Source organism: Orbicella faveolata, unplaced genomic scaffold (genome assembly GCF_042242905.1).
Source record: "Orbicella faveolata isolate gen_17 unplaced genomic scaffold, um_ofav_v1 contig_34, whole genome shotgun sequence".
Taxonomy (NCBI): domain Eukaryota; kingdom Metazoa; phylum Cnidaria; class Anthozoa; order Scleractinia; family Merulinidae; genus Orbicella; species Orbicella faveolata.
The window spans coordinates 12,744,386-12,756,414 of NW_028301563.1; the positions used below are offsets into that span (position 1 = coordinate 12,744,386).

Below are 12,029 nucleotides of genomic sequence, written 5' to 3' on the forward strand. Positions count from 1 at the left end.
CCCATTTTTCCTGCTAATCTCGCCATCCCGCCATTTTTTACCTGGAAATCCCGATCCCGGCCACTTTTCAGAGACGTTTCTGCGTTAATTATTAATTTGTTAAATTAATAATTAATTTAATTACTAACACAGAAACCTTTTAAAAATAGACATCGCATAAAAGATCACAAAAGAATTCAATGGCTAGCAGACAAGTAAGAACAAATAATTATAACGTTTCTTTCTGTAAACGGTTCACTGTTTTCCTTTCTTTTGTCCACGTATCAGTGAAAGAAAATGATTGTTCATTACCATATTCAAGGAGGGGGGTGAATAGGGGTATGCATATCCGCCGATCCGTGCCTCTTTTTCGCCAAATCCGTTGATCCGCCAATATTTTTCTTCAAATCCGAAACCACAATTGCATCCCTAAAGGTAAATGTGAATGCCATTGTCACTAGTAATTTCGCACAAATAGTAAAGAAGGCAACATGCTTGATGACTATAACACAGTCTCACACCTGAGTTTAAATGAGCTTTGTTCGAAAAAAATAAGAATTTGGAAGAACTCATTAACATAGCGACCAAGGCTGAAGAAAGTTCTATGATCCAAAGTTCGTTTAGAACCCAAGATCAAGACAGGAACATCAAGACAGGCAGAATCCGGAATCCGCGCCAAAATTCACAGCTGATCCACGCACAGTGTTTTGAAAATCCGCGAATCCGCTCGATTTACGGAAAAAATCCACAATCCGAGCGCTTTTTAAGGCCAAATCCGTCGATCCGAAAACCTATTCACCCCTCTCTTTAAGAGATGGCCTGTAAACACACTTGACAGTTTCTTTCAAAGCTTTCAGCGTCTTCACTTTCCTTGAAATCTGGGCTCAGAACTTTTCTTTCCAAATGAAGGCATTCCTGCTCGCAAATCGTTTTCGTAATATATGGTGACGCAATTCGTAATGTTGTATACTTCGTTCGGTAAATCACTATCACCGCCATTCGGTATGGCCATCCTGCTCTAAAACAAAGCAAGCGCTCTGAAAAAGGTAAAAAGACTAGAAAAACTAGAAAGGATCTGGGGGCCAAGATTGCAGACGCAAGTGTCGAAAATGTTGGAAATGGACAGATGCCATTGATGTCAGAGGTCAACACAAATGATTGCAATAGGACTCAAATACCTCATACAGTCTCATGATACTAACGTGGTCAAGCGATAATGGATACGTTGGACAGAACCTGACAGGGTACAGAGTTGTTGCTATTCATTACTTGAAACCTGACACAGCTATATACACAAAAGGTTCGTTTCTGCCAGCTTGTGGTTTTTGCGCTGGTCAATAACAGTTTATGTGGTCATATAAGAATTGAAGTCCCGTATCCCGCTCTGTTCCCCTTGCGAATCCCACATCCCAACCCCAGAAAAACACAAAATCCCACTCCCGCTCGTAAGTGTAATTCCCGCTTCCCGCCCCTGTTTTCTGCTCAAATCCCAAATATCACCGCGAAAAAAAGCCAAATCCCGCATCCCGCCAAACCTATTGGGGACCCACTCTTTATGCTAGGCTGCAATGCGGTTGTCTCTTGAGTCAGCAAACTCGTCTCTTTGTTGTTTTCTTATCTTTTTTTGTACTCTTTGTCCTTTTTTTTTCGGCCCGAGCGGGTCAAATTAACCAGCCCTAATCTCGTACTCAGATCTCACTCTGTTTGACGCTGGCCGTGGAAGGGCTAGTTTAATCTCGAACCAGCCCATGGGGTTTCCCTTGTCCAGGAAAAACGCCTGCATTGCAGGTTATTTTAACGCAAGTTTTTTTTGTTTGTTTGTTTTTTTCATTTTCTCCGTCGACTCTCTAAAAAATAATGCTTGGCGTGGAGGTTGCAACTGAACACAAACATTAAACTATTGCACGATGGTATGCGTAAAGTAAAATAATTCAAACCGTAAACGAATGTTTAAACACAAAGACAAGTTACAGAAAACTATACTAGTGAGATATAGTAAAAACTGTGGACTCGCGCATTCCGTGGCGGATATTTCTCCTCTTCATTTACGATCGCTACAGAAACCGCATTTTCACGTGACATTTTGGAATTTTGACTTGCTGAGAACATTAAGGAAGAGGGGTGAAGGGCGGTAGTGGGGGGGAGGGGGGGGGGGGGGGGAGAGGGCGGCTTTCAAAGCAATGTCAGAGGAAAATGAAACAACATCATAACCCACCCACTCTACAAACGTTATATGAGCCATGCATGCCTTATTACACAATTGGTGTCATAGCTTTTAGCAATTTTGTTTGTTTATTCAAAAGCTTTTAGCAATTCTGTTTTGTTCACTCAAATACTGAAACATCAGTTCTTTGGCTTAAAACTTAGCGAAATCTAATTTGATTGGCTTACAACCTTTTCTAAACAGTTTCTTTGATCACGGAATATTACCCGACACGCAAGCTTACATGTTTTGTTGATAAGATGGAACGCGTTTACAATCTGGTGCTAATTAACTGGTAATCATCGACTGAACTAATTGAGACTGTCAGGCACGTGCTTCCGATTTCTATTATTCCTAGATTCCGTGAATCACGCAACTTATAAATAGGATAAACTGTCACACAATTAAATGGGAACTTTCATGGCAATATAAGAAAATATTTGATGTTACACAAAGGCGATCAGTAACCGTTAATAATTGGACAATGTCCCCAGGTTTTCTATGAGCTCCTTGTCAACGAGGCCCAGCCAGACTTTCGCTCATACTTCACGAACGGTCAGGAAAAATTTTTTTTTTCCTTAGGTATCGTTTAAGGACAAATTCCCCTTTCAAAACTGTCGTGTGTGCGATCGTGCCCTGTTGTCATATAAAGAGTTTTTGTCGAGGGCTCATAGACTATAGCCATAGTTTTTGGGCCGAGCCTAGGCATATCCCGTCTCGGCACCAGGGAATTCTCACTTTTGAGGTCTAAGGTGGCGTCTCAAATGCTAAGCACGTCAGTGTCAGTTTGGTACCATCAAGGATGCGAAATTGTTCTTCAATAAGCTACTGCTGGCCAAAAGAAACGATGTAGAGGAAAAATCACTTGCCGTTCCAAACAAAAAGAAAATGCAAAGGGAATTGGCAGGGTGAGTGAAAACGAAATTCTTTTAACTCGGTAGGCGTCAGTCACGATTAATCCAGGTGTGCAATTAAGTTAGACTAGTACACTCGAAATATCTTCAGTGTATCGCAAATCACTTACCGAGTCAACAGCAACAAACGACATGGTTCATTTCACTCCCAACACGTCGTCACCGAAGCATTTAAAATGCAGTCATGGCTTCTACCTCAGAATAAACGAGAACGGCGTAGAGGGAAGCCGGGACGAAAATGATATTTACAGTGAGTAGAGAAATTTATTTCGCTAATTGTAATGTAACGTATAACTTACAGAATGCCTGCGTGTTACATTCGTGCCTAGGAATTGTAACCCGGCCAAAACTCAAAACTCTTCGCATTTTTTTTAGCCATTTATTTCCGAGAGCGATCATTTTCTTATTTCTCTTTACGATGTTGTTACATTGTCAAGTAGGCGGGTGAGGAGATTAAAGAGAATCATCAAGCAAGGAAGGGATGTCGCCTTCATATAGAACGATATTCTCTAAACTTACATTAAAGGAAATGCGTAATAGTCAGTTATGAGTATAACTTCTAGTCATGGCTTTAAGCATTTTTCAGTTTCAAGAAATCGAGATTTGCATTCGAAAAGGCCGAGTGTCAATGAAAAAATGTATTTTTGATGTGAACTTCACTGAGTTACAACGTCTTGAAACTAAAAGAAAAGGAATTCTGACTGTTACTGAAAATATAGCATTGTCTACGTGTAGCCAGACACGAAAAAGAAAAACTCAATGACGGTGATGAACTTAATTTTTTGACCAATTCATTGTCGGCCATATTTCCGCTTTCAATGTTAATTTAGATAATTTGGTGGAACGTCAAAATCGTAGTTCGTTGTTGATGATTTTCACTCTTTATAATTTTCATTCTTTGTAATTCGCCGTACGTTGGGCTGTTCTTTTTAAATGGAATACTTGGAAGGCGATCCTAAATAAATTGGGTAGTCCTGTTATAATATTGGGTTCCCTGTGTGCAATTGTCTACACTGCACTCGTGTCCTTTGGTAGCTTTATTATACAGTTACAATATTAGAGTGTGTAGATGCTTTGCACGAAGTCATCAGAAAATCAGAAATCTAGCTAGACAAACATTCTGTCACCGACTACGGTGATTAATTTAAGTTTTTCACTTTCCCACCAACGATGCCCAACTGTTTTAAGACGTTAATTTAGCTTGAGCCCGCGATCCAATCGAAAACCAGTACTCATTTTTATAGGCGTCAATTGACCATAACCTGGATGTCCAATATAAAATATGTGCGCTGTAAACCAAGGCTGCATGTTTCGGTCGACCTATTAGCAAGAGTATGGCCGCCATGTTGAGTAGTGGTCGTTGTCGAAACTTAATTGTTGACGCTTAAAAGAAACCTGCAGCACTAGCATCCCATTCAGAACCGAACTAACACTGTACTTAGGCAACAGGTCCCAGTTGCTCCATAATACACAAACAGGAATCAGTGAAACACTGACATTTGTGACCCAGCTGCAGCTGCTATTTCTTGTGTTTCTTTGTCAATAGTTTTTCTTGTAATGGAGTTGGTGGAGGCCGGTGTGATAAAATGAAAAGCGGCAGGAAAGTACATTGCAATGAGTGCAAGCGGAGAGTTATATACCACAGTAAGTAAGAACTGTCTGGTTTTGAATTGAATTGTCTAGAGGACAATAGTGTTTGGAATAACCGGGTAGAGACTCAAAAACAATATCACTGATAAGGGTGGGGTTTGAAGGTACTATTTTTTTTTCTTTATACTCGTTGAATCTTGATCTTGCTCCACTCAATCCTATCACATTACTTTTTTTTTTGGTCATTTTTTTAAAATTCCACAGACCTCCTCATCTCGGCCAGTATGTGTCTTCAAAGAGATTTGTGGGACCGAGTGCACTTCGTATCAATCCATGCTCAATCCTGACTGGTATCTAGCGCTGACGAAACAAGGCGAGGCGAAGCCTGGGCCCAAAACTAAACGCGGTCAGGGGGCTGTTAGTTTCATGAAAGAATCTTTGCTGTAAGATGATTGGATAGCGACTGATTCACAAAGTTGACTAACTTGTAAAGAATAAAAAGATATAAACGTAAGCGTGCTCGATCTAATAAGGCCATCGTAATGATTCGATTTAGCACCCTTCTTCCAACATGCGCTCCCTAGATGAGTGCCGTTTCTTTTTTAACAAGCGCCCCTATTCCAATAAACTCCCCCATGGCGAAGTGACATTCAAGACAGGGTTATAGAATAGGCTGATTAGACCAGTGAATTATGACTGCGCCCCTGTCTGAACGTAATATAGCCTGCGTGACAGGCGTTCAATGGTGAAGGAGAGGGGGTGGGGTTGGGGTTGGGGATGGGGGTGGGGGTGGGAGAGTGTTCGAGCAACGATCGCTGAATATCCTGAAAGGCAGTTCTATTTTGCTCAGCTGAAATTTGGCAGCAGTTGTGATTTACGGTATTCTGTCTTTTAATTTCTCTACCTGCTCACGGTTTACGCCGGACTCTTTGTGACAGATAAGATTTTTGTGCTACATTGATTCCCTTGTTTTAAACTTAGATAATAATAATATACCGAAACCCCATCTTGCTGGACAAAACACATTTTCTGTGGACAAGATTTTCAGTGAGACTTTGAAACATTTGTAATAGTCGTTTGAGTTTTTCTGGCATATGTTTTCTCCCTTGTCAAATTATATTTTGCATTAGTCGTGGCCATCCAGTACCCCAGTATCCTCTAGCGCGACACAGATCGCGTGGACAAGGTGTCAATCCATATATATTTGGTGTTCCAGCGCTGATTGACTGATTTCTGACAACTCGCTCCGCGTGGCATCAACGGGGTTTCTTGGGCTCTAAGTGATGCGGGCAGGCTCTTCTTCCTTTCTTTCCCACGAAGAGCCTCGCAGTCTATGGGTAGCTGTGTAACTCATGTCTGACTCAGTTATAGCCCTCAGTTATAAATGCCATACAGGGTAATCACTCACTCGTCCTCTTAACCCTTTGTGAGGCATAAGCTCGCAACTTTCCTAACCTTGTTCCCACGGTCCTCTCTCTTCCTCCCTTGGGTTTTCTCGAGGAAGAGAGAGGGCCCTGAAAACGAAGTTGCATTTTTCGATCTTTTGCCGCCTTCCACATTTCTGGTCATGTAAGGTCCGTCTCATCTCACTTTCGAGAGTTCTCCGCCATGATGTATTTGGTCTCCTTAGGGTTTTACCTGACATAGGGCCTTATATTGTGTTTAATACGTATGCACTCATGGAACAATTGACTATGAGCAACTCTGTATACAGTAGTGAAAGGTACACATAGCCCTCCATAATTTGGACATGCACTGTTGGGCCCGTTTTGTCTCTTTCTGTAGTATTTATTTCATAATTAAAAATTACAATGAAAACGTTCGCTGGCTAAAAAATTTCAAAAAGAACATTAGCTTTCGGCTGTCGATCTACAGCCTTCGATGGATAAAAATGGAATGCAAGAGGATAAAGTATATGCAAAAAGGGCGAGATAAAAATAATAAGAAGAACAAAAGCAAAGTAAAAAGTATAGTATTCTTTTTAAACAATAGTCACCTAATTTACACATTTTTACTTTGCTTTTGTTCTTCTTCTTATTTTTATCTCGCCTGTTTTTGCATACATTTTATCCCTTTGCATTCCATTTTTATCTGTCGCGGGCTGTAGATCGACAGCCGAAAGCTCATGTTCTTTTTGAAACTTTTAGCCAGCGAACGTTTTTATTTTAATTTTAAATTATGTTTCATCCTGGCAATCTTTAATAGTATTTATTTCATTTGCCAAAAAAGTAGCCACAGATTTCTGCTAATTTTTTTCTCAGTTATTGAGGATATTGAAATTATTAAATAAAAAGTGGGGGTCACCGTGTTCGTTTAAGAGAAAAGGAGCATTTATTTCGCTATCGAGCTTAGTTTGAGGGAGTTTGAGGCGCTAATGACGCGAAAATCGTACACAGTAGGGATGCCCAATGCAATGCAAGTCTCAGGTACACAGAAAACCACTATATGATTGATACACCACAGGTCAATTTTTCTACTAAAATACCGCTGAGTTATCGGACGATACGCGGGAGCGCGCGGGAAGTTCAAAACAAACATGGCGGACTCATCAGTTGCATTGAACTAATCGAGTTTTTTCGTCCTCATAAGAATGAAGTTAATCTGTATGTCACCAACATTTCAAGACGGCTGGAGAAAGAAGTGGTACAAGTAAGGATTTCTTTGTCTATAGTAAGATGTTTTGCCATATAATATGGACAAAAATGGTGTACAACTGAACAATAAGAATTGTCGTTTTCAATGATTCAGGTGAAACTGCTTGAAATATTTTCCCAGTTTGGATTGGTGTATGAAGTACAAGTGATCGATTCATCGGATAGTTTAGAAGGTAACTTATTTTTCTTGTTCTAATTTTCTGATTGTAGGAACTCTTTTTAACGTCAGAACTGTGAACACTGAAGACTTGGATAGTTAAACAAATTGACGTCAGTTTTTTATGTGTAAAATGTGTAGATGGAGTGGCCCTATACAGTAAGCCTATTAATTTTCTTAGGTGATTACATGATTTTGACTGCAACTTGCTCAGCATAAGTACTTGAAACTTAAAGGAGGCATTTCAGAGCCACTTTCAATGTCAGACAATTTTGAGGTTTTCACTCTATCAGCAACTGCTAAGTAATGGAAATGATAAACCCATTAAAGAATAATAAGTATAACATTGTTGCTAGAACCAGAAGCCTATCACCTGGTGTAGGTGATATGCGTCTGCTAGAACCCATTACCAGTCTGTCAGTTTAAGTGTTTTGCCTTAGCTGAATGAGCTACAACCCTGGTCTAAACTAGTTGTGACAAAAACTATATTGAAAAGAATATTATCATTTTTCCATTTGTACTGAGTAGATTCCAAAATATCATTAAATAAATGGAGCTTATACCCCTCCCCTGACTTGTAATGTTTGGAATCATGTGGTTTTGGTGGGGACAGGGATAACACAAGAACTTTATCCTTTGGTTTTCAGACCAAAACAACATTGAATGGAGGTAGTGGGGGGTGGGGGGGCTACAGTGTGGTTTGATTACATCTTAGTATCACATGCAATTATTGACAATACTATCTCGACAGTTTTTTGCAGGGTTGTAGGTGTAGCTAAGTGCACTGACCACTATAAACATTCAACATGTAAAATTGATTTAAACTGTCTTAACAAGCCAACTTGGGATGATCCATTTTTAATCTGATTACTTCCCCACCATGCATGAGAAGGAACCTAATCAAGGTTGCATGTAATAAACTAAAGTAAAGTCAAAAAGTGATTATTAATTAACTGAGTGATTATCTAATAACATGAAAATTATCATTTTTGTCATCAGCTCCTGAGGAGTCCACTGTGAATTGTTCTGACCTGAACTACAATTCTCTATACGCCTTTGTCGAGTTTTATTCAGCAAAGGCAGCAAAAAAGGCAAAAGAGAGAATAAGTGGAAAGAGACTTTTAGGAGGCCAACTTTTAAAGGTCAGTTTTAGTTTTCCCTTGTGGCAGAGTTCTCATGGTAATAATGTTCTTTATCAACTGTTGCATAATTTTTAGGCCAGGCCGGGGTTGCTTGAAAGGTGGATAGCACTATCCACTAGGTAAATCGCTATCCAGTAGATAAGTGTTAACAAAACAAACCACGCTATCCACTGGATAGTGATTCATCTGGTGGATAGTGTTATCCACCTTTCGAAGAATCCAGGCCAGAGGGCTTAAGTGTCCTGGACGTCAGATCAAGTTATTTGGGTTTGAGCCCTAGCCAGGGTCATTGTGTTGAATCCTTGAGCAAGACACTTAACTCTCACAGTGATTCCCTCTACCTAGATTAGATCTACATGTACAAATGGGTACAGGTGATTTTAACACCACAAGGGGTGGGGGTGGGTAAACCCTCTCATAGACATGCTGTCCCATTAGCGAGGTGTCAAAATACTCCTGGACACTTAATACAACAGAAACCAGGATGTGCTCTGCTGGTAATTGGACCTCTAGGTCCAATGCAGACTTTTTTACCTGTGTATGGTGTTATCTGAGTTAGCTTTAATTAAAAATTTATTGGTTAGCATTGTATATGCAGGTCCGGTTTGCTCAACGGAAAAAGTTCACAGAAGTTGTTCGACACCCTTTGTACATGGCAAAGTGTACAGTGTTTGCTTATCATTACTTTGAATTTAATGGGTGGTCAACAAAAATTGTTCAGGTAATGGAATCTTCCTTTCTTCATTTTGTTATGGTCACTCAGAAATGGTGATTATTTATTTGTTTATTTGTCTTTGAGCTTTAAATACCATCATTAGATCTCTTGTTTAGGGTAGATTACCTAGTACATAATAGCTTTACTAATTACTGGCAACCAAAGTCAATTATCTGAATTTGTAAACTAAAGTCGTAGTTCATGTTAAAATTCTGATAACCATATGAGGAAGTAGCAGATCCCATTAAAATAGTGCTCAATACACATATAGTGTAGAGCTGAGTATATGAGTAATAACGAAGAGGCAAGATTTGCTGTTACTCCGAGTTTCGTGCTTACGCACTCATCAGACAGTATTTAATGATAAGCATTCCTATCAACTAGATATATATACACGGTATTAAACAATAGGCTAATTGCTGGACTAGTTGCATTACAATAAGTGATAGTTATACTGGAAAACAATAGGTGTGAAGACAGAAATTACGGGGACGAGTATAAACTGCGTGGGTGCAGTACAATATAAAGAAAGTGTCAAGCGTTCTTCAAGTAGAATTTGTTCTCGTGCCGGCATTTAGAAATAAGTTCTGATCTTTTGTTTAGTAGATTGTCGTTGCTATGTTTGATAATCATTAGTTTTTCTGTGAGGCAGAGGTCGCATCGTTTGGAAATGTTGTTGTAGGGTCTTGCACGGCTAATAATTGACCATTTGATGTTGAAGTCTTGTTTTTTGTCGTGTAGTTGCCAGATGTATTTAGAAAGCTCGGTGCTGTTGATGTGTTTTCTGTGCTTAAATGTGGATTTGTGCTGCGAGAATCTCTGTTTGAATGTTCCTTCTGTCAGTCCAATGTAAAATTCTGATATATGATTTCTAAATTTTTGTGAATTAGGGTTTTCTGAGAGAACCTCAGTCAAGTCCAAACACTTCCATTTGGGTAATATGGGTCACCACAATGTGTCATCAGTGCAGGCACTTACTGTAACTCTTCACGTTTAGTGACTTAAGAGGAGTGTAGCCACTTGCCTAGGTGAGGAGCCACTCCCCTTCATGTAACAGAAACATGGAAAAGAAATTGTTCCTCTCACAAGTTTTTACTATTGCACTTTTTGCAGCTTAGAGAGGCTAGAGAATAAAATTGATAACAGTGATTGTCAGGAAAAGAACAATTCTTTGTATAGATGTGTGGTTAGACTGGAGATTAGAGATTGTGAATTCTTTTGTGATGGCACTGGGCATGGTGTAGATCAAAACATGATAGAGCAAGGTTAGTACAGATTGATGGGCTGTCAAAGTGTCAACACTGATATTTTTAAATTCAAACAGTGGCTTCAGGATGTTCACATGAATTGTTTCTGTGCATCCTTACTGCGTAGGAAAATTCACACTCTACATCATCAAGTGTGTGCTAAGTAATAAAATGAACAATAACAGGGGAGATGGCCATTGCTATGGATTTAGCGATCTTGCACGTTCAGTGACCCCTATTTTTCTTTTGATAGATCACTTCCTCTACTGATTTTCTCTGTTTAGCAAAAAAAGAAAGAAAATCTATCAATTAAAAGTTTGAATTTTTTGCAAAATGCACCATCGAATTCTGTTCTTTTTAGTTCTTTGTTTATCTGTTGCGTGGTTTCAAATGCCTCTTGAAGGGTTAAGTTATGTTAGCAACATTTGGAATTATTTATGCAACAGACCCACTTTTACGAAATATGACTAATATCATTTACCTCCATTGACTCACCTTCGATATTTAAGACCATGTGGACCATCTGTAAACCATGCTGAATTATGTACGCCAATTTGTCACATGCTTTGACTCTGAAATGAAGTTGCTGACTCCCAAGTTTTTTTTGCATTTTTGACACAGGTAACTCATTATCTGACTGTAGTAAAAATTTTAAAAAAATCTATTTACTGGAAATGTTCGTGCGAACGTCCTTAAGCAATGGTATCATAATCTGTCAATAGAGCAATTGTGAGAGTCTTCCATGTGGAAAGAAATTTGTGTCCAATAGCCCAAGGGTAGTAGATTTCTTTTGGAAACTTTTTTAGGAAATAAATATTATGTGACTTTTCAACTTTCAAATTCTTTGTAAATTTTATGGTTCACAGAAAAAGACCCTGCCAAAAGACTTGAATTGCTTGGATATGCCAAGAAACTGGCCCACAGACATGCATATGAAAATGCATTTAGAAGAGTGATTATTATATCTTTGGACAATGGCAAAGTTGGAGTAGAGATAAACCAACAAGACATGCCTGATTGCAGTTTTGATGAACCTGCAGAGGATGGAATAGTTCATGTAAGCCACATTGAAGAAATGCCTGTCAGTGATTCAGATGAGGAATACAATACACCATTAGAACTTCAGAATACAAGCAACTCTTCACTTGCTTGTAATGGTGCTGAAAGCTGAAATTGCGCTTAATGAACCTGGAGAGGAAGGAACAGTTCTTGTAAACAATAGTGAAGAAATGCCTGTCAGTGATTCAGACGAGGAATACAATACACCATAAATGATTAGAACTTCAGAATACAAGTAACTCTTCACTTGCTTGTAATGGTGTTGAAAGCTGAAATTGTACTTGATGAACCTGCAGAGTATGGAATAGTTCATGTAATCCATATTGAAGAAATGCCTGTCAGTGATTCAGATGAGAAACACAATACACA

General features: G+C 39.2%; 2 protein-coding genes across 2 annotated transcripts; both read left to right on the top strand.

Annotated features, from left to right (window-relative positions):
* Nucleotides 1-3,205: 3,205 nt before the first annotated feature.
* Nucleotides 3,206-5,218, top strand: LOC149104842 (fibroblast growth factor 2-like). Its single transcript, XM_089272277.1, has 3 exons — nt 3,206-3,346; nt 4,691-4,740; nt 4,951-5,218. The coding sequence occupies exons 1-3, from the start codon at nt 3,229-3,231 to the stop codon at nt 5,131-5,133; spliced, it is 351 nt and encodes a 116-aa protein (XP_089128403.1). The 5' UTR covers nt 3,206-3,228; the 3' UTR covers nt 5,134-5,218.
* Nucleotides 5,219-7,425: 2,207 nt separating this feature from the next.
* On the top strand, nt 7,426-11,772 carry LOC149104843 (RAD52 motif-containing protein 1-like). Its single transcript, XM_089271461.1, has 6 exons — nt 7,426-7,513; nt 8,497-8,639; nt 9,238-9,360; nt 10,117-10,120; nt 10,473-10,619; nt 11,468-11,772. Exons 1-6 carry the CDS (start codon nt 7,426-7,428, stop codon nt 11,770-11,772), a joined length of 810 nt encoding a protein of 269 aa, XP_089127587.1.
* Nucleotides 11,773-12,029: the final 257 nt, after the last annotated feature.